The sequence below is a fragment of the Haliotis rubra genome, unplaced genomic scaffold, assembly GCF_003918875.1.
Source record: "Haliotis rubra isolate DU_JTF1 unplaced genomic scaffold, ASM391887v1 Scf11, whole genome shotgun sequence".
NCBI classification, from domain to species: domain Eukaryota; kingdom Metazoa; phylum Mollusca; class Gastropoda; order Lepetellida; family Haliotidae; genus Haliotis; species Haliotis rubra.
In genome coordinates, this window is record NW_025765003.1 from 1,694,677 (window position 1) to 1,720,639 (window position 25,963).

Genomic DNA, 25,963 nt, shown 5'->3' on the forward strand with positions numbered 1-25,963 from the left:
CATGTCAATTCGTTAACAACTATACACCACCTGAGGCCAAAAGCAAATTGGTATAATATAAATACCATCGAAATTATGATTTCATTATTCTTATGCCTAATTACAAATAACTCCGCGTTTCTCTCAGTAGGAGATATGTCCCGTTGTTATGTCAATCAAAATCCCACCAAGCCAGAAAATATAGTACGTCATTCAAAATACAACCAAACCCAAAAATATGTATTATGAAAACAGTTTGCCAGCGTGTGTCTATACTGTTGATGAGAATTTCAAATTTATCATCATCATCAGCAGCAGCAGCAGCAGTTCGTCAGTTGTTTAACGCCACAATCAGCAATATTCTAGCTATATGGTGTCCGTCTGTGAATAATTGAGTCTGTGTCAAGCACGTCAGCCATTCGTAACTACTCGCCTCTTTCCGTGACCTACAAGAAGGCTCGTACCCCATTCGCCTCTTACGACAAGCATGGGTTGCTGAAGACTAATTCTAGCCCGTATCTTCACGGGTTTTATCACATTAAGTAGTACATGTAGTAGTAGTAGTAGAAGTAGTAGTAGTAGTAGTAGTAGTAGTAGTAGTAGTAGTAGTAGTAGTAGTAGAAGAAGTAGTAAGTAGTAGTAGTAGTAGTAGTAGTAGTAGTAGTAGTAGTAGTAGAAGTAGTAAGTAGTAGTAGTAGTAGTAGTAGTAGTATAGTAGTAGTAGTAGTAGTAGTAGTAGTAGTAGTAGTACAAAAACACAAAGAAAACTAATATCGTACAAGATTAAGATAGGTTCATGTCAAAAGATATATTTCACATCCTGTACTACTACTGTATGCGAGCAAATAATTCTCCTCTCGCCAGCACCGCAACGTCGCACAGACTCAACAACAACGACATTGTAATACATGTCGCTGTAAATTCCATAACTCGATGTCTCAAGTTTTCTTCCGGCATCATGGAATTCATTTCATGGTATAATCGCCCCACACAGGAAATCAGACCCGTAACGAATGTTTTTCTAGGAGGTCTTTCACATGTTTTCTCGATGAAGTAAACACACACAACATATCACGGCGTCATTGAGGCCGTTGTAGTACATGGCGTCGAAGCCAGTATCGACTTAACCTATTAATTTAGGGGGATTCGCTTCAGAGTGCATACAAACATCGCGGTTATGGAATTGTGTGGAGAAAGAGGGAATTTGATAAATCTTTAGCGGGAAAGAAAAGGATATCGATAGGACACACAGAGTGAGTGCGATGAAACGCATGGTTTTGAACTTTTGTTATGTTTTCTTCACATTTTTGTATATTTTTGGATTTTGGACTGCACTTGAACTGACGTTAAAATGATGCAGATGTTTATATATTTGATACCCACCGCTAATGATTTTTCTCATTTTCTTTTTATACCGTATTTTTTAAAATGTTCATTGTGGTCATTTGGAAATCAACACTATTTTTTCGTTTAAATATACTCCGTGTAATTTGTGAGGGATCACACAAATAATAAGGGGTATCGGAATTTTCAACTTGCAAGAACGCAGTTCATTGTTTTGTGGAATGAACCATTTCATACCTACTTCGATATAGCCTTCAGGCGTGTGGTTTCGGTAGCGGCTTCTCCATCACGTTTGGGGGCGGTGGGGTAGCCTAATGGTTAAAGCGTTGGCTCGTCACGCCGAAGACCCGGGTTCGAATCCCCACATGGGTACAATGTGTGAAGCCCATTTCTGGTGTCCCCGCCGTGATGTTGCTGGAATATTGCTAAAGGCGGCGTAAAACCAAACTCAGTCAGTCAGTCAGTCCATCACGTTTAATTTTGCACACATCGGGAAAGATGAAAAAATGTGTCTCGGAATTTTCATATTATATATTTATATTACACGTTCATATTGGGACTACTTCCAGTGTATGTGTCATGGCTGGGATGTCAGGTGCTTAATGCGTTCCCGTTGTGGGATTTTGCGTAAATCTATACTCATTCACTCAACGTAAGTAGGCTCAGTATTATTTGTTACGCTGCGATATACTGGTAAGTCTCCTACAGTACAACTAACTCCGTAGCACCGTTTCATGGTTTGCAGTTGCGTCACTCAGCTAAAATCACTGGCGGTTCCCAATTGCGCAAATCGAGCTCATGATGCTGATCACTGGATTGTTTGGTCCAGACTCGATTATTTACAGACCGCCGCCATATAGCTGGAATATTGCTGATTGGGGCGTAAAACTAAACTCACTCACTCTTCCGTTATGTTATTGGTGGAATATTACTAAGCGGCGTAAAATCACCTTATGGCAATTTCAGGGCCGTGCTTGTACCTCTTGATCATCGTTCAACTGATGATCGAGTGTTCATCATAGGTAATTTGGCTAATTATGTGTCATAGATCCATGTGGATCATTGTTCGTATCGTCAGTCACTTGCAATTGCCAATATGTTAGGACGCAGGGATACTGGGTCCCGTTTCGTTACGACTATCGTAAGTCAATGTTACAGTATAAGAGGTACGAAAGCTACGAGAAAACTTACGAGATCTTAGGCTTACGAGAGCTTTGTGAAACGGGGCCCTGGTAGACTAACGCTTAGTCTCTGAATATGTATAATTTTGATAGTAACAAACAAAGCCGTTTCAATTGAAAAGGAGCCTCTGGAAACCAGATATTCAGATCCTGAACCTGAGGAAGTCTAGACTTGCTTCATGTGGAACATTTGCATTGAAGAGAGGGCTAGGCAGTAGGGACAATAATGTTGTTCAAGGACTGTGAGACAGACTTGGATACTGAGTCTAGTTTGGGAGTGAGAGACTGGTTTCATGCCGCTTTTAGCAGGATCACCGCGAGAGGTCACAAGGAATGGACTTCACATATTGTATCCATATGGGGAATCGAACTTTGACCTCGATGTAACAAGCGAACGCATTAACCACTCGACCACCCCAACACCCCGCAAATGTTATTATTTGTACATAGTCAAACTGAACGTAAAATATCGAGAGAACTATGAAATATTTATGGGTCGCTTCCGTCACTTCCTGCAGTTGTCGACATGACCCCAAATGCATATTAAACCTTATTATATCAGCAATGTGTCGCCATATCCAAGTTGAAAGAAGCTATCACAAGGACGCGTGGTCTGAAATTAGTAACACAAGTAAACTATCCAATTGCAAACTTGTCGCATATTTTCATAATTCGTTGTAGAAAAATCCAAATTTTTGATAAATCAAGGAGCCCACAATTCTCAGCGTCATACCCATTATTGTGTGACGTTTTCCACACGTTGTGCAAGAGCATGGTGTGAACACCACGTTGGGAAATAACATACACTGGACTATCTATTTATACAAGCATTGCACAACGTTGTTTTGGTGTATTTAGAGTCAGCACGTGGTCAGGTCGCTCATAGCAATGGCTGTACGCGCTCAGTTCGAAGGAAATAACGAGATCGGGGTTTTCTCCAAGCTGACAAATGCCTACTGTCTGGTTGGAGTTGGGGGCTCTGAAAATTTCTACAGGTGAGAATGTGTAGAACATGGACAGTTGTGAAATTAACAACACTGACTGAATCGAACAGTCAAACATCTTGAACTTTAGGTCCCTTGTGTAGAACTCATTAATTCCAGCTAAACTCGTGCTAATGGCAATTTAGCCTATCTGAAAAACCCAAAACTATGCTTTGGTTTCCACTGTGATTGAATGAAGAAGTGAAACTAATGCAAAGTTCTAACTTGGGAATAAAACTTAACCAAAACAAGGATTGAATGAACTCGCATCAGTAGTATGCATGTTCAAATATTGCAGGACGTATTACATCTGCTCGTGTCTGCTGGTGCAAATGAAGCAGTAAGTCAGTCTATTCAAACATGTCTCAGTCTTGTCATACAGGTTTGTTATCCTAAATCTTTCCTTCAAAGTCCTGTAATGTTTGTTAAGTGATTTATTTTATATGAATTAGTGTAATAGAAAGGTTTAGGAATGACAGCTTTTGACTATCTCAGTGTCTGTAAATGTAATTTGATTGTTAGTTTATAGTTTAAGTCCATTTTCAGCAATATTCCATCTCTAGGACCATGATGTGATGGTGGATTGTAAAAATGCCAATACCAACACCTGTCTAATCAGGCACACTGTCGAAACCGGCATAAATTGTTTGTCCCGCCATTTTACAACAATGTTATGATCATCAAAACATTGTCTGATCCGGCAGGACTTTCCAGTCCCAACAAGCAATTTTAACTGTAATTAATACTTGTCTAAACCGACATGGGTATGAACAGTCCAATCAAGGACCCATAAACCAATACACTAATTAATCCTCTTGGCACGCTAGATAATCAGGAAGTAGTGATTGCGCGGTGAATCAAACAGTTGTAGGATTACCGCGGTTATGCTTTCTTTATATTAAACACTGGGGGATTGCCTTAACTGTTTTTGAGTGACTGACGTGTCACAGAGTAATTAAACAGGCATTGGTTCTGTCATCACTGTCTAATCCGGCACCCTGTCTAAACCGACATTTTATTTCGATCCGTGGGATGCTGGTTTAGACAGGTTTCACTGTAATCATGTCTTGACTAAAGAATGATGTAAGTCCTTGTCTGTTGGGGTATGTGTTATAACATGCAGTCAACAGATTCATCTAACCTTACAACAAATCCATGTAGTCACATATTTTGACAGCCACACAGGGGAACTTGAGTGCCTTCCCTCATGAGATGTCACAACTCTGTTAACACGTAAATGTTTTCTTTCATTTTCAGTGTGTTTGAAGGTGAATTGTCAGAATCGGTTCCAGTCATTCATGCCAGTTTAGCAGGATGCAGAATCATAGGGAGGATGTGTGTTGGTAACGTAACCATGGTCTTTCATAGTCAGAACATTTTTTACAATCATATTATTCTATATATTCAATCTTATTACCACAAAGTTGAGATGTATGTATCACAAGAATTCTTCTCCAACTGCTTGAGTCTGCTGTATTTGGACTACCTCTATTCAATAAATTGTTCCCAGAGAGTGGAAGACCAGTGTTTTGGTCCCTTGTGGTCTCATTCCCAAAGACTTTAAAAGATGATACTTAGTTTTACCTTACCTGTTGCAATGAATAAAGGGGCCAAAACAAGGACTGGCCAGCTCACCAGTCTTCAACTTAATTGTGAACATTGTCAAGTGTAATTGATCAGCAGAACTTACACAAATAATAATACCAGATCCGGGTTAGAATTAGCCTTCCGCAACACTTACTTGTCTTAAGAGGTGACTAACGGGATTGGGTGGTAAGGCTTGCTGACTTGGTTGATACATGTCATCCTATCCCAACTGATGTAGATCGATGCTCATGGTGTTGATCACTGGATTGTCTGGTCTAGACTTGATTATTTACAGACCGCCGCCATATAGCTGTAATACTGCTGAGCGTAGTGCTAAACAACAATCAATCAAACAAAACAAACAATTTAAAACAATTATGAAATTGTAGGATTTTCACAAGTTTTCTAACATGTTTTCATTTTTCAGGCAATAGGCATGGTCTGCTGGTGCCAAATACTACAACAGATCAGGAACTTCAGCACATCAGAAACGCTTTGCCAGACTCAGTGAAACTTCAGCGTGTGGAAGAGAGGTTATCTGCCCTTGGCAATGTGGCTGCCTGTAATGACTATGTTGCATTAGTTCATCCAGATTTAGATCGGGTATGATGTCATTTCTTTTGGTGAAAAAATGATGCTAATACTTATAACTACAGTGCATGCCGTTTATTCTCCTTGGTTTTGTATCTACTGAGCCCTATTCCATGCATGGACCGCCTCCGTGGTGTAGTGGTTAGAGCGTCCGCCCGGAGAGCGGACGGTCGCGGTTCGATCCCCTACCGCGTCATACCAAAAGACGTTAAAATATGGTACTTGTTGGTCCCTGCCTGGTGCTCGACATTAATGGGTACAACAAGGACTGGTCGGCTCGGAGTCAGTATACTGTGTCTGAGTGGGGTATTCATGCTTCACTGCGGCATGGTATCTCAGTGAGCTAGCACTATAAAACCAGCTTAAGTCTGGGCTAGTACAAGCAGCCGCACATACACATACACATACACACGCATACACGTCGGCATATGGAGCGAAATACATGCATGAATTTTGTAATCGAACCATTATTTTGAGCAATGCTTTAAGTAGAGCCCATAAGGCTCTGGCACATGTTTGACATTTCATTGGTTAAAGTACTCGCTCTTCCCCTGACCTGAACAAGGCCATGGCATGATTCACTTGTTACATAGAGCAGATAGACCACAGAGAGGCTGTATGTATCCACAGGTGATGGAGGACAGTGGTAGATTCAAACCTGCGAAGTGTTGATTTTTGGGGTTGATAAAAGTCACAACTCACCAGTTGTGTTCCTGTTATGATACTTGTGTAAACTTTAAGCTGTTAAAGCCAGTGACCTGCATCTTTATTAGTTTTAACAAGTTTAAATCTACCAGCATGTTTAGTTTTCTGTTCAGTAATACACACACATTTTCTTAGGAACATGGGTTAATAGTCAATGGATTTGTGAACTATTTTTGTAAGTTTTGAATCTACTTTCCAAAGTTTACCTGCCTTACACATTTATAGATTTTGCATAAGATAAATTGGATTTGCTGTGAGATGCATGTGTTGGCAATTTGAAAAATGTAATGGCAACAGTTTGGTGGGCCTGCATTAATTAACTCTTATCTCGTCATCCTGTCAGAACCAAATACTGTGTGCCCTTTACCTTCAAAAACATTTGCATTCAGGATAGTGTAAGACTCAATTGGTTTAACAACAGGTATCATGAGAGTAATGTCACAGGACAGCATGGGTGGTGGGGTGGACCTGGGTCTCACCACATTTTGGGGGTCTGTTGCTGTGATAGTCCTTGCTAAAACTGACGTAAAACATTGCTCACTGTTCGACACGCTGTACCTCAGTATATGGTTGACACATGGTACCTCAATATAAATATACTGAGACCAGAACAATAATGTTGAAGTCTTTGTTTATGTATTCATCAGGAGACCGAAGACATCATCAACGACACACTGCAGGTGGAGGTGTTTCGTCAGACCTTAGCAGGAAATGTCCTCGTGGGCAGCTATTGTTCCTTCAGCAACCAGGGAGGCCTAGTAAGTTCTTCTTCCAGATTTCAGAACATCATCTACATCATGACCTCTGTAAAAGATTCACAACCTTCCTTTTGTTTTTCTATGTCCAGTGACATATCATGGCATCATTTAAAGAACTTGATTCAACTTGCACTATGTACATGGTGTCGTGAAGACCAGTTTGCACCAGAAGAAACCAGGTTCCTCCCTATCCCATAAATTTATGAAAGTGGAAACATCTGCACATTATCTTGTAGTTCCCACCATTTGATGAAGGGCGGTGGGGTAGCCTAGTGGTTAAGGTGTTCGCTCGTCATGCTGAAGACCCGGGTTCGATTCCCCACATGGGCACAATGTTTGAAGCTCATTTCTGGTGTCCCCAGCTGTGATATTGCTGGAATATTGCTAAAAGCGGCGTAAAACGAAACACACTCACTCACTCACCATTTGATGATGTTAAGCCCCATGCCCTGTGAACTATTAAAATGGTTGAACTCTAATTTGAAAGCGTGCACATGTGTTTGGTGGTTAGCATAACACATTTTGAATCAGTTGCTAGGGTTCTTGCAGATCATTTCTGAAGATTGTATACATTTTTTCAGGTTCATCCAAAAACCTCAGTAGAAGATCAGGATGAATTGTCTTCACTGCTACAAGTTCCTTTAGTGGTAAGCAAAGTACAAAGTTTACATCAGTACAGTTGTTTATTATCCCCTGCAACTCGTTTTGCGGGGGATATTAAAATGGACTCTCTCCGTGCGTGCGTTCGTCCGTCCGTCCAGGCACATTTGTCTTTTCCAGAGCAGAACTCTAAAACCGTTCAATATTTCTTCACCAAACTTGGCACATACATTGATCTGGTGGTGTACTGGTGCCTTTTGGTAGTTTTGGAATTCTGAATAAAATATTTTTGGCGTTTCCATGGCAACAAGTTTGACTTAGACTGAAATTGGTGGTAGTGCTCTTTTCCAGAGCAGAACTCTAAAACCGTTCAATATTTCTTCACCAAACTTGGCACATACAGAGATCTGGTGGTGTACTGGTGCCATTTGGTAGTTTTGGATTTCTGAATAAAATATTTTTGGCAACAAGTTTGACATCGACTGAAATTGGTGATAGTGCTCCTTTCTGGAGCAGAACTTTAAAAACCTTTCAATACTCTCCTTCCACTTTTCTATATACACACCTAAATATTTGACATAATCATAACTCGTAGACATAATCATGAAGAGTAGTTTGCCATTGCTGGGGATATTGATGCCTTTGTCTTCTTGTTGCCAATTGTTTTGTTTTTCAATTTGCTGTTTCCTGGGTTTACTGCTCAGGACTAATTCTTATTTTGTCAGCAGCAAAAGATGCTTTTATTTGTCCCTTTCTTCTTTTGGCATAGTCCTTGAGAATCAAGAAAAGTCTAATGTTTATATGTGCCTGAAAATGAAAAGAAATGGTTTTGACGAGGTCGGGCTGTCGAGAAGTTGAGCAGTTAAAGCATTTGCTCATCATGCTGAATACCCTCGTTCAATTTCCCACATGAATACAATGCTTGAAGCCCTTTTCTAGTGTCCCAGTGCTGTGATATCGCTGAAATATTGCTAAAAGTGACATAAAACCTTACTCAGTCACGCAATGATAAGGTTAAACATGTATGTATGCTATCAGCTTGAGGAGAGAAGTGCTTTGCAATCTATTCCCCTCATAAACCAAGCCTGGAGGAAATAACAGTGTAACTATGTAACTATTTGGTTTCCATGAGCTTGATGAGGTGGCTGTTTGAAGTGCAACATTATGACTTTAGAACCAGGTCCAGAATTGATCTCATCATGGCGCATTGTTCCAGGCTGGGACTGTCAACAGAGGAAGTGATGTCATAGGAGCTGGCCTTGTTGTCAACGACTGGATTGCTTTCTGTGGCCTCGACACAACAGCTACAGAACTATCAGTCATAGAGAGTGTGTTTAAACTAGGAGACAACCAGCCATCAGCAGTTGCATCAGGGATGAGGGACGCCTTGTTAGACAGGTGGGTTGATTACATCAGGGATGAGGGGATGCCATGTTGGTAGACAGGTGTGTCTTTTGCATCAGGGATATGGGATGCTTTGACGGCCAGGTGTGTCTACTGAATCAGGGATTAGGGATGCTTTAACGGACAGGTGTGTGTATTGAATCAGGGATGAGGGACACCTTGACAGACAGGTGTGTGTATTGAATCAGGAATGAGGGACACCTTGACGGACAGGTGTGTGTATTGAATCAGGGATGAGGGACACCTTGACAGACAGGTGTGTGTATTGAATCAGGAATGAGGGACACCTTGGCGTACAGGTGTGTGTATTGAATCAGGGATGAGGGACACCTTGACAGACAGGTGTGTGTATTGAATCAGGGATGAGGGACACCTTGACAGACAGGTGTGTGTATTGAATCAGGGATGAGGGACACCTTGACGGACAGGTGTGTGTATTGAATCAGGGATGAGGGACACCTTGACGGACAGGTGTGTGTATTGAATCAGGGATGAGGGACACCTTGACGGACAGGTGTGTGTATTGAATCAGGGATGAGGGACACCTTGACAGACAGGTGTGTGTATTGAATCAGGGATGAGGGACACCTTGACGGACAGGTGTGTGTATTGAATCAGGGATGAGGGACACCTTGACAGACAGGCGTGTCTGTTGAATCAGGAATGAGGGACACCTTGACAGACAGGTGTGTGTATTGAATCAGGGATGAGGGACACCTTGACAGACAGGTGTGTGTATTGAATCAGGGATGAGGGACACCTTGACAGACAGGTGTGTGTATTGAATCAGGGATGAGGGACACCTTGACGGACAGGTGTGTGTATTGAATCAGGGATGAGGGACACCTTGACAGACAGGTGTGTGTATTGAATCAGGGATGAGGACACCTTGACAGACAGGTGTGTGTATTGAATCAGGGATGAGGGACACCTTGACAGACAGGTGTGTATTGAATCAGGGATGAGGGACACCTTGACGGACAGGTGTGTGTATTGAATCAGGGATGAGGGACACTTTGACTGAAGTTGTTTTATGTGACATGTGACATTTGTTGTGCTGTATTGAATCAGGGATGAGGGACACCTTAATAATTTCGGACATTATAAGTGTGTGTATTGAATCAGGGATGAGGGACACCTTGACAGACAGGTGTGTGTATTGAATCAGGGATGAGGGACACCTTGACAGACAGGTGTGTGTATTGAATCAGGGATGAGGGACACCTTGACAGACAGGTGTGTGTATTGAATCAGGGATGAGGGACACCTTGACGGACAGGTGTGTGTATTGAATCAGGGATGAGGGACACCTTGACAGACAGGTGTGTGTATTGAATCAGGGATGAGGGACACCTTTGACGGACAGGTGTGTGTATTGAATCAGGGATGAGGACACCTTGACGGACAGGTGTGTGTATTGAATCAGGGATGAGGGATGAGGGACACCTTGGCGGACAGGTGTGTGTATTGAATCAGGGATGAGGGACACCTTGGACAGGACAGGTGTGTGTATTGAATCAGGGATGAGGACACCTTGACGGACAGGTGTGTGTATTGAATCAGGGATGAGGGACACCTTGACGGACAGGTGTGTGTATTGAATCAGGGATGAGGGACACCTTGACGGACAGGTGTGTGTATTGAATCAGGGATGAGGGACACCTTGACGGACAGGTGTGTGTATTGAATCAGGGATGAGGGACACCTTGACGGACAGGTGTGTGTATTGAATCAGGGATGAGGGACACCTTGACGGACAGGTGTGTGTATTGAATCAGGGATGAGGGACACCTTGACGGACAGGTGTGTGTATTGAATCAGGGATGAGGGACACCTTGACGGACAGGTGTGTATTGAATCAGGGATGAGGGACACCTTGGTGGACAGGTGTGTGTATTGAATCATGTGTGTATTGAATCAGGGATGAGGGACACCTTGACAGACAGGTGTGTGTATTGAATCAGGGATGAGGACACCTTGACGGACAGGTGTGTGTATTGAATCAGGGATGAGGGACACCTTGACGGACAGGTGTGTGTATTGAATCAGGGATGAGGGACACCTTGACGGACAGGTGTGTGTATTGAATCAGGGATGAGGGACACCTTGACGGACAGGTGTGTGTATTGAATCAGGGATGAGGGACACCTTGACGGCGGACAGGTGTGTGTATTGAATCAGGGATGAGGGACACCTTGGACGGACAGGTGTGTGTATTGAATCAGGGATGAGGGACACCTTGACGGACAGGCATGTCTGTTGAATCAGGGATGAGGGACACCTTGACAGACAGGCATGTCTGTTGAATCAGGGATGACGGACAGGTGTGTGTATTGAATCAGGGATGAGGGACACCTTGACAGACAGGTGTGTGTATTGCATCAGGGATGAGGGACACTTTGACGGACAGGTGTGTGTATTGAATCAGGGATGAGGGACACCTTGACGGACAGGTGTGTGTATTGAATCAGGGATGAGGGACACCTTGATGGACAGGTGTGTGTATTGAGTCAGGGTTGAGGGACACCTGGACGGACAGGTGTGTCTATTGCGTCAGGGATGCTTTCATAGACAGGTGTGTTTATATCATCATAGATGAGTGATTCTTTGGTAGACAGGTCGGTGAAATGCATCTGGATGAGACGTTGTGTTCTGCTCATATTTTGAAAAGATATTGATGGCATGAATTATTCAGTCATGATGTTGTCTGTTTCAGTATGACATAACGACAGAGCTGATGGTCAGGGTTTCAAGTCTCCATCGTCATAGTGCTACATCTATCTTGTGATGGGTGGTGGAAGATTTGCCAAAGACTTAAAGCAGCTGCCTGCATTTTGGAGGGGAGATAACTCTTGTGTTACAGGGAGCAACTTCAAGAAAAATTGGTCATAACTATCACTGGATTTGAAAATACCTCTCACATGTGTGCTCCATATTCTTAGCTTTAGAGAAGTACCTGTTACATAAATTCATCCAGCAATGCCAAAATAAGAAATCTTGTGCTGAATTATGGGGTTTGTGACCATGGTAGTATAAGACCTGTTTTCAGAGACTTCTTGTTGACATGAATCAAGTTTGCTGTGGTTCAATATATAAATCAACAGAATCATGGAATTATTATAACGGCAATTAGAACTTACCTGTATCTTGTTAAGACAATAAACAGTGATTAAATGAATATTGTTAAACTAATCATAAAATCAATATTGTTAAGTTGTAATAGTTCTGATTTGAATCAGAATGGAGATGCTTTCAGGAGTGGAAAGTTCTGTGTACATGTTACAGTGTACTCTCCCCCCTGGAAATGATTATTGACACTTGGGGTTGACAGAAGTGTCCCTTTTTGTGCTCCACTAACATCATACTTACGTTCCCATCACCATACTTTTACGTTTGTAAATAAACATGAATGGTGTGTGACAACATGAAATAAAACCAGAAAGGAAGTTTCATACATGAATACATTGTGTTGTGTTTTCCTGCGAATACAAAACCTTCAATAGATCTTTGCCATAAATCCTGTAGTTCATCTCTACACCATAAAGATCTCCTGTCCATTTTCAGACTTAACACAGATGTCCTCTTCAGTGTTAATTATACATGATCAGTTGTGCTAGTATTAGTATCTGCCAGGCCTCATGTGCATACCAGGATCAGGTGGTCAGGTTCGCTGACTTGGTTGACACATTTCATTGCATCCCACCTGCGTATATCGGTACTCATGCTGTTGATCACTGGATTGTCTGGTCCAGACTTGATTATTTACAGACCGCCCCCATATAGCTGGAATATTGCTGAGTTTGGCATAAAACAACCAACCAACCAACCATCACGTGCATACACAATGTGAGAAGCCCCTTTTCCCTGTTGGTGTAACCAACATAAGTATTTTGGGCTGTGTTTTGTTTCTATATGCGATACATTGTATGTTTATTTGCCAACATTGTGCTGCCAAGATTGAAGGATAATTACACTTCATAGTAGTGTCATGTGATGTTCAAAACATTGATTTTCTTGAACAATCTGAGAATAAAATGTTTTAACTATAAAGATCTCTGTGAAGATGATGACACAGCTACACATCATGTCAGAAGCTCAGAAATGAGTCGAATATATCCTCAATAAAAGTGAGGTGGGGGGATGTAACCATTTGAAAATTCCTAATTATTCTTTTGTAAGGTCGGGCATTTTTGTGTTAATGTTTTGCTCATTCATACTGACATTGTGAATGGCTGATGAGAAAGTTCACCTGATAAATCACCTGATTCCTATGGAATTGTCAGATTGTAATGCAGAGAGGTATTGAACTGGACAAAATGATTTTGTAATGGTACTGACTTGTGGAAGGAGTGAAGTCAATGTATGTCAATGTATGTCATAGTTTCCTCCCTTTGGTTGAGTTCTGCGATGACATTACTAGTTCCCAATAAAATCAGACGATATCTCAACTACTGAAAAAAAACCCAACTTGTCTGTCTTTTTGTATTTGGCTTTGATTCTTTTGGATCCTTCACAAATGTACTTTGTAATAAACATCGGATCTATGGTACCTCTAACAAAAGAATGAAGTATCTAATCTGTAGTGCCATAACAGATTAACTTAGCAATATGAAAAAATTGGGAATATCTTTTGAAAAGTCAAAACAATCCATGATCTGTGAAACCACTCACAGATTAAAAATTGAAGAATTTATACCCACGGAGGTTTGGTTTAGAATAGGTCCACAGCTGAAGAGATAGGTCTGGTTTCCTGAATTGGTAGACTGTGTGCCATTGTTTCCAGTGGCATGAGATATTGCTCATAAACTCCGTGAAGGGGTTGTCGGATCCAGACCCGACTATGTACTGGCCCAGGCAATCAGCTAGAATATTGTCACGTTAAACAACAAACGAAACTAGTTCAAAAGTTTTAAGTTTTATTGTTTGAACACAACAGTACAGGTTTGACAACCCATTTGAATACAACAACGGAATGAACAAGATACTGTAGTCAGTTACATGATTGGCCGAGGTTCCTGTTTATGAAAAGAGAGGCATTCATATATTCAGATCATAAAAGTTGGTCTGGAAACATTTGCATCTTTAGTGAGGATCATGAGGTGGGGTTACAAATCAGTCACATTTTGGCCCTTTAGCAAGAGTCCTGACAGATGGTGGGGGTTACAAGCAGTCACATTTTGGCCCTTGACAGATGCTTTAGTGAGGGTCCTGACAGATGGTGGGGGTTACAAGCAGTCACATTTTGGCCCTTTAGCGAGGGTCCTGACAGATGGTGGGGGTTACAAGCAGTCACATTTTGGCCCTTTAGCGAGGGTCCTGACAGATGGTGGGGGTTACATGCAGTCACATTTTGGCCCTTTACTGAGGGTCCTGACAGATCGTTGGGGTTACATGCAGTCACATTTTGGCCCTTTACTGAGGGTCCTGACAGATCGTGGGGGTTACAGTCACTCACATTTTGGCCCTTTAGTGAGAGTCCTGACAGATGGTGGGGGTTACAAGCAGTCACATTTTGGCCCTTTAGTGAGGGTCCTGACAGATGGTGGGGGTTACAAGCAGTCACATTTTGGCCCTTTAGCGAGGGTCCTGACAGATGATGGGGTTACAAGTAGTCAAATTTTGGCCCTTTAGCGAGGGTCCTGACAGATGGTGGGGGTTACAAGTAGTCAAATTTTGGCCCTTTAGCGAGGGTCCTGACAGATGGTGGGGGTTACAAGTAGTCAAATTTTGGACCTTTAGTGAGGGTCCTGACAGGAGGTGAGGCTACAAGTCAATCAAATTTTAGTAAGGGTCTACCAATATGTATTGTATATTTCAAGTCCGTCAAATCATTTCCCTTCAGTAAAGGCCCTGACTGGCAGTGGGGGTTATATTCAAAGTTTTGCCCTTCACTCAGTACCAGAATTATTTTCGGGAGGTTTTGTAAACATACTGCAGACAAGCTGTAAAGTTGCAAATCGTCTGTCAGCAAACACTGGGACAGCTGGTTCTGCTTTTGTTTCACTACCGCAATTTTGTGTTGTGCAAATACAAATATCTTACTGGATTTGTGTCATTAGATCTTGTCAGTTATAATTTGTACATTTTAGCACAATAACGATAGTAATATACACCAGTAGTTTTGTTTTGTTAAGTTTATCTTTTACAATAAACATTTGACCACCCACATGTTTAGTGTATTTTAGCTGTTTTACACAAAATGTACACCTCATCAGGACCTTCTCATAGATACTCATATTTAATTGAGCTGCGAAGATTTTGTGGTCCCTGAAATGAATTGGGTCTTTTTAGTACTAACTAAATATGCATCATAATGAGTATCTACTTTATCGTTCCTTAAATTGCTCACTTTCTTTTATCCTTGTCAACACAGAGCAAGAGCAGTCTGACCAATAACAAATATGTGAGAGAGTTTGACTTAATGCTGCTGTTAGCAGTTTTCCAGAAATAATGTTTTGCAATTAGCATTTTGGCATAATGTGCAAAATCCTTCACCACTGAGACTTGATAGGACAAAGTGTCGTATTTCTGTATTTCTTCCTGTCGCAGTAGTGAGATTAAACTGTTGTTTTATCATCTCTTACTGTTTGACAGAAACAGTGTCTTGGTATTTAACAACTATAAGTTAAAACACACCTCATCAGAAAGTAGCACACAAACTGAACTCATCACACACATACGATGCCAACAAATGAAAGATAATCTCAAGAACAATTTTTGCAATGATGACATGGATAAGCACATAGCAGGAGTTATAATTTGTGAACTGATGTCTTGAACCTTTCAACATACTAGAATATCATGCTGACACTGCGACACATGCCAGAATTATGGATCAATAACATGAAATGGATGAGCCTTTGAAAATCAAAACTCCTATTACAAATGAATACAGTTTCTCTAAAAGTCTTTACCTATATATATCTATGTCACAACAGAAATAACTCTCTCCCTCTATATATATATATATAAACAAATCTGTGGTTGGTTAAATGCAAGTAATACAGAATAATATAGTAAATATAATAGTCTTATCTTTGTTAATAACTCATGAGTATTTCCATGAGCAAACTATATATAGCCAATATTTCATGAATATATTTTTAGCTTCTTCAATACACTATTTACAATTCATAACAAACTGCCTAAATCTGATTCCAAAGCTGTGACAAAAAGCAGTGGACACACTTAATGGACAATAACTTAATTATTTCTGAGCAGGAACAACATTATAATGATCTGTAATTTGAGTGAGTAAGTTGGGTTTTACGGTGCTTTCACAATATTCCAGCAATATCAGAGGGGGACACCAGAAATGGGCTTCACACATTGTACCCGTGTGGGGAATCGAACCCGGGTCTTCAGCGTGAGGAGCAAACGCTTTAACCACTAGGCTACCCCACTGCCCAATCTATAATGGAACATCATTATAACAGTGTAATAATTAAGTAGTTAACCACATATCTATTTTGTTATGTGTCAACTTCAAAGCAATGCCTGTCAAATCATTCATGAACAAATGGTTTGCGATTGTTGTTCCATGCTGGTTTAAGGGACGGAATGATGAATGTGGAATCTGTGATCTAGACTCTGATCAGCGTCAATGCTTGCCACACACCCACTTCAACTTGGGGTCTTTCAGCTCCACCAGATCCGGTACAGACTTCCAGCAACACTGGCAGCAGTACGCTCTCACACCTGAAACAACAAAACAACTGTCAGTATGCTCTCATGAAGCCTGTTTCCCAGAACCTAGAGAATATATTAAATCTATTCAAGTCTAGAATTGTTTGGCAAGTCTAGATTGCCTCAGTTCTGTGAAGGATTGTTCTGGGCTCAATTCAGATAAGTTTTGCAGGAAAAATATTTTTGTAATTAGATAATATTATTTCAGAGACTAAATGTCAGTCTAGCTCTCATGCTGAAACAACAAAACATAAGTCAGTTGGCTCTAGTAATACAAAGAATTTTTTACTTAAAAAACAGTGCTGAAAGAGAATATAATATCTTGCAACTAATATCACTTTTTTAGTTTGACTTGAGGTTGTTTACTGCAGCCTACTTTCAGAAAATAGATCTACATTGTTGTGTATGTTTTAAGCAGGCACCAAACTTTGTCCATTTTCCAACTTTCTGGGGCACTAATTATGATGAATTCATTACTTAGGGACATTCACCCGTGAAGGTCTGGGTTAGAATTGATCTCCAGTAACCCATGCTTGTCGTAAGAGGCGACTAACGGGTGGTCAGGCCCGTTGACTTGGTTGACACATGTCATCGGTTCCCAATCGTGCAGATCGATGCTCATGCTGTTGATCACTGGCTTGTCTGGCCCAGACTCGATTATTTACAGACCGCCGCCATGTAGCTGGAATATTGCTGAGTGTGGCGTAAAACTAAACTCACTCACTTAGGGACACCTGAAGTTTGGGTGATGTGCAATCATATTCACAGCCTTTAACTGTTGCCATGACATGGTTTCTCTATAAAACTTTACACTTTGATATATAATTATTTTAAACCAGAAAATACTTACCTTTTCTTGCTTTAAGTTTAGATTTTAATTTTTCAAAATCAGGTACATTGTTCCTCAGAAACAAATAGTCTGTACTTGTATGCCATTCAAAGTTGTCAAACTGTGACACTCGAAAGTCACATGATGTACACCTCAGCCTGTCACAAGCCCTAAAACAGAGAACATTACACATGTCTGTAAAAGTCTGTCTCACAGTCCCTGAACCATATCATTTTCCCTACAGCCTTGCCCTCCCTGCAATGCTAAAGCCCTAAATGAAGCAAGTCTAGATTCCCCATGTTCAATCTCTGGTCTCCCAGGGGCTCCTTTTCAATTTAAATGGGTATATTTGTTACAATCAAAATTATATATATTCAGAGACTAAGCATTAGTGTAGTCTGTACTCAATGTTTGTGAGTGAGTAAATATTGCTTAAGGCTGTAATGTTGCAGCTTTTTGCAGCGAACTCACGGTTTGTTGACCATGTGTTTTATATTTGACCACTTTCTAAATGGCATTGTATTCAAGGCTAAATGTATCTAATGAAATTAGTTCTGTGAGAAATATCTGAAAGATATGCAAAATATAGATTATAATACTGAAACTATAAGCAGCACGATAGGATAGGACAATTTACCGACGACATCACTACCAATGACTGGATTTTTTTTTAGAAAATGGCAGGTTTGCTGACATAGGTATGCAGGATTTGCAACGGACCTTCCCTTGATTCAGGGAACGTATGTGATGTAATTAATCCAAAACATTCTGACTATCTGCATATTGTTATTTGTTTCTTAACAAAACTCAAAGTTTCTGTCATACATGAAGCCATGCCTGAGGTACAACAGTAGCTTTATCAGCTTTTATGACAACTTCTCTTGGTTATATCACGCTGTACCACTGTCCAGTTGATTTACCAAAGTTAATTTTATTGTTTATTTAAAAAATGAACAAGAAAATCAGTCGGTATAGTGGAAAAATTATCAGGGTAAGTGATTTTACATGTGCCACTGCACCGGAGTACGCTAGCAATTTTAAAGTTATTTCCACCCCTGTACATTGTGTTAAATTTGAATTTTTCTTTGTTTATATTTCAAACAAGCAGACTTCTGAGCACATCATTCGTTTTCACGCCCAATATATTTTTTGTTTGATTACATTAAGACACTTTGTTATTTTATTCTAAAATGTATGAGGAATTCCGTGATGTATTTGTCGCAGGTAAGTATGAAACATACATGATGCAATGGTCCATGATGTAACAGTCTCAGGACCGGCCTTCGTGAAACAGATTTTGTAAACACTATCCAATATATCGGAAAGCTCACTTCGGTGTTTGTGTTCGTGTATTTTCCAAAACATCCCAGCCAATTCTAGGTTTATCGATGACGATTCAGAATTAACATTGGTGATTTGATGAAAAACATATCAGTGATTGCTAATATGCTGGTTTTGAAATTCAGTACTCTGATTTTACATTTCAAACATATACCAAATAACGCTGTGAATCACAAATTTGTAATTAAAAACAGCCACATTTACAATGTACCCAATTCTGAAAGATTATTTTCAGCACTTTTGCTTTGCCTAAGATGACAGTGAAACAGGAAATTTCCCGCAGAAATTCAAAACTGTGAAGTCTATTTGTGTGCATGATATATTTGAATTTTATTTGATTTCAAAGTGAGGGTTGAAGAGGAAGGGCAATTATATGTCCCTCTGTCATCCTTGGGGAACATGGTAATGTCTACAAAAATAAATAAATGTGGTTTTACTTTTGCTAAAATCCAAATTTTCAAACTGTAGCTGTATATAATAATAATAATGCTAATTTTTGCACCTAGAATCCAACGCGATGCTGTTCTCTGGCGTTACATTATTACCCTGACGGAATTGTACTTTCAAAGCTGCTACTAAGTGCTAAGAGCGACCGTATAGGTCCATACACCCGCTTTTCAGGTACCCATTTTAAACAGCTGGGTGGACTGAGTGCAATGTGGATGAAGTGCCTTGCCCAGGGACACAACACAGTATGAGACCCAGGTCACAAATTTTGGTGTCTCCACCCGGGATTCGAACCCAGGCCTTTGGCGTGAGAGGCCAGCATGCTAACCACTACACCACTGTGCTCCACAGTATATATATGATGCCAAACAGTTTCACTACTAAGCTGGCCTCTGACTGGTTTAAGAACCTAAGCATCCTTCATTCAGAGTTTCCTCAGGGTCCACATGACCTTCTGTGATGGTTTGTCAGAACTTCAAGAAGAAATGCAATTGCGAACGAGTGACCTAATTTTGATAACAGTAGGTAAATTACCGTTTATTTACACTTGAGGCTAAGCCCAGGACACAGGAGCTTCCACCTAAATATACAGGAAAGCATCTGAAAATACAAAATGTCAATTCATAAAGAGCAGGAAGGCTTCTTTGCATGATGTGAAAGAGGCCTGATTCAATGGTTAAATGAGTTAGTGAGGTGTAGAGCTGTGTATCGTGGCCTAATTGGCGAGACGATATATCCCGACACCAGTTTAATGAGGCGAGACGATATATCATGAAAGTATTGGCAAGGAACCTGCGAGACAATTATCATCATGATACAATGGTGGCGATACGATATGTATCCCGATACTTTACAATTTTTAATAACAGAACAGATATGATGGATAAAATGACTGAAACTTTATGTATTATACAGCAGAACTTGTGTTCCATTGACAGACACTTAAAAAGCTGTTCATCTAATAAAGTTTCAGCATTAAATGCTTAAGAAAGTCGAACATATTCAGTATACCTTGATCTATTATATATAAATCTGAAAGTGAAGTTTCCCTTGGGAAATTGTGTTTCTACACCAATGCTTTCACAAACAACTCAATGTAATTTACATCAGCATTCAGAATCACTTAAGTCTGCTTTCTAAATTTTATCTTCTCTTTGTTCTCTTTGTTAACAATGCTAAGACATCGTTTGTAGTTATAAATAAATAGTATTATTTGTCAAACAACTAAAACATCTGCATATTTCAATTACTTGAAGACAATTATTCTCAGTTCACATAGTTTGTAAAATGTTCACACTCTGTGACTTGTACACCAACTTCTTTGTTCATGTAACAGAGATAACAGACAAACAAATGCCTTTAAAGTTCAATTTGTTTTTAAAATTCAGAAGAATTTCAAAGAGACTCCCTTCCTATTCCTATTGCAATACTCCCTACAACTTTAAGTAGTATTTAAGTTGTATTGGGATATATCGTGTCTTGTGGTGATACATCGATGTATCATGGACCCTCGCGATATAAATATCCTGATATATTGCCTAAATGTGTTTCGTATCAATGCACTCGTATCGCGTTGTTGACGATGCAAACATCGATACTATCGATGAATCGTTACACCACTAGTGAGGTGTCAGGGTAGCGTTACACCACTAGTGAGGTGTCAGGGGTTACACCACTAGTGAGGTGTCAGGGTATCGTTACACCACTAGTAGTACACCACTAGTGAGGAGGTCGTTACACCACAGTGAGTGAGGTGTCAGGGTATCGTTACACTAGTGAATCGTTACACCACTAGTGAGGTGTCAGGGTATCGTTACACCACTAGTGAGGTGTCAGGGTATCGTTACACCACTAGTGAGGTGTCAGGGTATCGTTATACCACTAGTGAGGTGTCAGGGTATCGTTACACCACTAGTGAGGTGTCAGGGTATCGTTACACCACTAGTCAGGGTTCCATTATATTTAAGTTGGTTTTGATTAGGTATGACATAAGGCAGAACATACCTACTTAGTAAACTTACTCAATGACATATACTTAGGTGAGTAAAATGACTGAAATACGCACATATTTGAAAGAAGTGGGTAACGGAAAATGAAATACCCACTCAACATTCATAATACCCACTCCAAAAAATACAGTGGGTACAGTACCCACATGAGCTAAATCTTATCTGGAGCTCTGCAACAGCACACTAGTTTCATATCCACCTCCATCACAATATGTGTACAATGAGTGAGTGAGGTGTTGGGTTTGATGCCAACACTAACTCCCAATAAAGTCCACACAGTACACAAGCTCTGATGTGCCTACTCCTGAGCTGTGGTCACAAAAACAGAAACTTCTCTGAATTAATGTGGAGATCATGTTCTGAGTACCATAGTATCTAGACCAACAGCAAGGACCATCAAAGAAATATTTGTGCTGTGTATGGGTCTTCTTTCGCTAAAATTGAAACTTCCAAATGGAGGTGATAACTGATGTTATTATATGACGGGTAGTTTTCCGCCCTTCTGATTGGCCCACTTGGTCACATGACAGCTTTGACGCTAAGTTATGTCAACCTCGCCACGTCGCGAGAGGTTGATATCACAATCCAAGCACCTCCCATGGCTAAAAATAGATTTGGGATATTCCAGCTGTGAACTCTGCACTGCGTCGCGTCACGCTAGATAAGGAAGCGTCCCTGTGAGTGTGTTGGTTTAGAATTACGTCCCATCTGTATCAAAATGGCAGACACCAAGAATATTCATGACTGTCTAAGAAGAGGAAATAAATCGTCAGAGAAGAACAGGTATTCAGTACTTTTGTCATATAATATAACAATCATTAACTTCAGTTCGGTTGATCCAATGATTTATTGACCTTAGACATGTGATATTTTCCAGGGTCAATAAATCATTGGATCAACCTCGATAGAAGTCAATAATTGTATAATGTTTGATTGTTTTAGAAACCTGACATCTGATTGGCCTAAGAACCCACACAACCTTCATGTAGATTGTTTGTGTCTAGCTCACATACTTACTTTCGAGATGATTGTGACCTCTGGTTGTCTTTACCATCCACTGATGTTTTACTGCCTATATCAAGTTGCTTCAGCTGCAAAATAGAGCATCTTTATGATAACTGATGATTACTGTATTTCAACGGACACTCTAATATAAAACTATAATATAAAATGCACAACTAATGATGCTAAGGGACAAGTTTGTCTACAAGACACAAGTATCTTGGGCACAGCTATGCAGCAGGAATTGTTTGGGTGTGGCTTCACTGACAAAAGGTAATAGAAAAATATTTAAATATCTTCCAAAAACTACTGAAAAGTAAGAGATTAAATTTTGTTAAAGCCACATCAGGAATATTCTAAATGTATCACTGAAGTGGAATGAGGACCAGGGATCCGATCAACAAAGCGTTTGTAATGTTACGACTAATCGCAAATGTATACTTTATCATAGGCTTATGAATGGCATATTGCTACGAATATTTGGTGAATAAGGCACCAGGAAAACCAATGACCATTCCATCATTCAGCAATATTCCAGCATTGGAAGTGGTCTGTAAATAATCAAGTCTGGACCAGACAATCCAGTGATCAACAGCATGAGCATCGATCTAAGCTATTGGGATATGATAACGTGTGAACCACCCAATCCTACCAACTCTAACCCGGATTTTTGCGGGTGCCACAGTCAGGAATATTCTAGCTGTAGTGGAGTCTGGAGGGAAAAGTACAGCTACGGAGCTACTCCTTCCTTGAACCCCCACAGAGCTGCCAGTAAATGTCTTGTCTAAAAAAAATTCTTTCACCAACAATGATTACTATTTGTTATTATAAAAATAGTCCATCTCTTAACAGACAGAATTTATTACCTGTGGCATGTCATCATCTTCTCTGAGAATGTCATCAATGTCATCATCTAATCTGGCTCTGTCAACAATAAAACAAACATATCTGAAAGATGAGAAATATGATCTTCAACCTGATCAAAATGGTGCTCCATTGATTGGATTATTTAAGATTTAGCTAAGCTGGTTTTATCTACATGACCGATGTAAAAAAACAGGAATCATCACTAGATATAAAATAGCATGTGAACACTTTGAACGTGGAAGATCATGCTTGGAAAACAGTTGTATTACCAGAAAATACAACTGCTCATATTCTTACGGAATATAAAATAATACAATGCCGCATAATATGCTGGAGATGTACAGAAAATGTCACTTGAATGGAAATATTGGAAGATAAATCTGTGTTTCTCAAATAACAACGATGAGTTATTGTTTATTCATCCAAAGATTCTCAAGACATTAAGTTTGAGAGACTTTGATGGATGAAATACCATGTGATAATATCAAAATACAATTATTTTTTAAAATGCTACTTGCAATAGCCCTGTTTAATATAGACTATACTATGCCTCAATAATGCTGATAACACATTATCACCCACTTGTTTGGTGTGAGTGAGTATGGCTTTGTGCTGGTATTAGCAATATTCCAGCAATATCACAGCAGGGGACACCAGAAATGGGCTTCACACATTGTACCCATGTGGGGAATCGAACCTGGGTCTTCGGCGTGACGAGTGAACACTTTAACCACAAGGCTAACCCACTGCCCATCTATTTCTGCTATTCAACATGACGAGTGAACTCTTTAGTCAATAAGCTACCCCATCGCTCCCCCTCCAAACCTGTTTGGATATCAGATATCCAAATGCTTTATAGGGAGTCCTTTGAAATGGCACCGTTAAAATATCTTTCCAGTGCCTGCTCAATAAACATGGAAAACATTCTGACACAATGATGCTAGCAATACATACATTTTTGCAAAAGTAAACTTGACAAAGTTAGGGGGAAATGAACATAAATTTAGAATATGCTTAATAAATCCACAAATTAAAGCCACTTTTGGATAATTATAGCAATATCTTGGCAGGGACAACAGAAATCAACTTCACACATTGTAAGAGTGAGAATTAGAATTCTCTTCTTCCTAGTGAAAAACACCAGCAATACATACATTTTTGCAAAAGTAAACTTGACAAAGTTAGGGGGTAATGAACATATATTTAGAATATGCTTAATAAATTCACAAATTAAAGCCACTTTTGGATAATTATAGCAATATCTTGGCAGGGACAACAGAAATCAACTTCACACATTGTAAGAGTGAGAATTGGAATTTTCTTCTTCCTAGTGACAACTGAAAGGTTCTCAATGAAAAGGAACAAGGCACGCTAACTCATGGTTAATTTGATTACATAACTTCAAAGGTGGATGAAAGGGACCACATGTTAAGCTGTAGGTTTTGTTGCCGGCATGGAAACTACAGATATGTACCACAGGTTTGTTTCTGTACACAAAACGTACCCTGGCCAAAATCAGAATACAGAAACAAACCCTAAGACATGTCTGTTCTGCACCATATAAGAAACGAGCATTCACAATGACGAATATTTCGCGATGCACAGTATCACTAGTAATCAGGCAAATGGGACTTTTTGCATGAAACATGAACTGTGAAAACGGGTGAAAATGAACTACATACACCCCCACTTTCTCAAACAGCCGAAGACCGGGTTGAATCCCCACATGGGTACATTGTGTGAAGCCAATTTCTGGTGTCCCCCGCCGTGATGTTGCTGGAATATTGCTAAAAGCGGCGTAAAACCAAACTCAGTCACTCAGTCAGTCAAAAAGCTGTATTTGCCCCTGGGTACATATCTGTAGTACCTGAGCCGACGACGAATTCAGCACATGTTAACTGTAGTAAAGCACAATAAATTAATTTTTTTCTGCTTGTATCTGATGACCTTGCATCTGTTGGGATTCTGGGTATGAAAATAGGCCAAAAGCAACCTATATTTGTCATAAGAGCTAACTAAATAGATGGGATGGTCAGAATGTGTAATTCCGTTGATAGCAATCCATCGAATCCAAACCAACATTCATAAAGTCAGTCACTGGATCTACAGGCTGCCTTCTAGTAGTAGGAACAACTAAGTGCTACAATAAACAAAAAATAAACCGTACCATATTTGCAGAGGAAACTATTTTTAAATCTTCATTCAAAATATCTGATAATCATGATAATGGATGCATCCAAGGACATAGATCCCTACAAATCGCAATCCGTATTCAAATAAGGATAAAATGACCACATATATATTTCATATATATAAATATAATTCCAATTTTGAAACCAGTTGAATCCACTTTTCGATTTCTGTTGGAACGTGATATTTCCAACTTGGCCCATCACCGGTAACGTGAAATCGCGCACCTGTTCCTGGGTTTATTGGCAGTTATCCTTTTGTGGGATCCCGTTGTAGTATTTCCTCGTGTACAGTATTTAGTTTCGACTTCATCTAATAAATCATCTATGTCATCAGCCATCCTTAGTTATGACGATGATACCTCGGCTACTGTTTACCCGATCACCAAGCTCGTGCTCGTGTTTACTTCCGATTTCCTCTTTTAGTAATAACGTTTGAAAAAGGTGCACTCATGATTGGT

At 40.1% G+C, this 25,963-nt stretch overlaps 2 protein-coding genes and 1 long non-coding RNA gene across 5 annotated transcripts; 2 read left to right on the forward strand and 1 right to left on the reverse strand.

Annotated features, from left to right (window-relative positions):
* The first annotated feature begins 1,748 nt into the window (after positions 1-1,748).
* On the forward strand, positions 1,749-13,182 carry LOC124284337. Its single transcript, XR_006900535.1, has 2 exons — positions 1,749-1,786; positions 12,658-13,182. It is a non-coding gene; the product is annotated as an uncharacterized LOC124284337 (long non-coding RNA).
* LOC124284310 (eukaryotic translation initiation factor 6) lies at positions 3,237-12,592 on the forward strand. Its single transcript, XM_046720397.1, has 7 exons — positions 3,237-3,499; positions 4,745-4,830; positions 5,502-5,677; positions 7,018-7,128; positions 7,710-7,775; positions 8,945-9,126; positions 11,849-12,592. Exons 1-7 carry the CDS (start codon positions 3,393-3,395, stop codon positions 11,856-11,858), a joined length of 738 nt encoding a protein of 245 aa, XP_046576353.1. The 5' UTR covers positions 3,237-3,392; the 3' UTR covers positions 11,859-12,592.
* An 853-nt stretch (positions 13,183-14,035) lies between the features above and the next one.
* On the reverse strand, positions 14,036-25,944 carry LOC124284322 (cilia- and flagella-associated protein 418-like). 3 transcript variants are annotated; one of them, XR_006900533.1, is made up of 7 exons: positions 25,731-25,944; positions 23,313-23,370; positions 22,462-22,535; positions 19,970-20,035; positions 17,669-17,817; positions 14,866-16,830; positions 14,036-14,488 (listed from the first exon to the last, which is right to left on the reverse strand). XR_006900533.1 is itself a non-coding variant. In XM_046720406.1 (6 exons), the coding sequence occupies exons 1-6, from the start codon at positions 25,841-25,843 to the stop codon at positions 16,733-16,735; spliced, it is 558 nt and encodes a 185-aa protein (XP_046576362.1). In that variant the 5' UTR covers positions 25,844-25,944; the 3' UTR covers positions 14,036-16,732. The 3 variants fall into 3 exon arrangements, 1 of the variants encoding a protein (XP_046576362.1); XR_006900532.1 differs by having other exon boundaries at positions 14,036-14,811; XM_046720406.1 differs by having other exon boundaries at positions 14,036-16,830.
* Positions 25,945-25,963: the final 19 nt, after the last annotated feature.

What these genes read in the sequence shown, in the direction of transcription:
- LOC124284310 (XM_046720397.1), top strand. Translation starts at nt 3,393, where the DNA reads ATGGCTGTACGCGCTCAGTTCGAAGGAAATAACGAGATCGGGGTTTTC. An exon ending in GGCTCTGAAAATTTCTACAG is followed by an intron (nt 3,500 to 4,744) that starts GTGAGAATGTGT and finishes TTTCATTTTCAG; the next exon opens with TGTGTTTGAAGGTGAATTGT. An exon ending in TTCATCCAGATTTAGATCGG is followed by an intron (nt 5,678 to 7,017) that starts GTATGATGTCAT and finishes TGTATTCATCAG; the next exon opens with GAGACCGAAGACATCATCAA.
- LOC124284322 (XM_046720406.1), bottom strand. Translation starts at nt 25,843, where the DNA reads ATGGCTGATGACATAGATGATTTATTAGATGAAGTCGAAACTAAATAC. An exon ending in GCCAATAAACCCAGGAACAG is followed by an intron (nt 23,371 to 25,730) that starts GTGCGCGATTTC and finishes TATTGTTGACAG; the next exon opens with AGCCAGATTAGATGATGACA. An exon ending in TAAACTTAAAGCAAGAAAAG is followed by an intron (nt 16,831 to 17,668) that starts GTAAGTATTTTC and finishes TTGTTGTTTCAG; the next exon opens with GTGTGAGAGCGTACTGCTGC.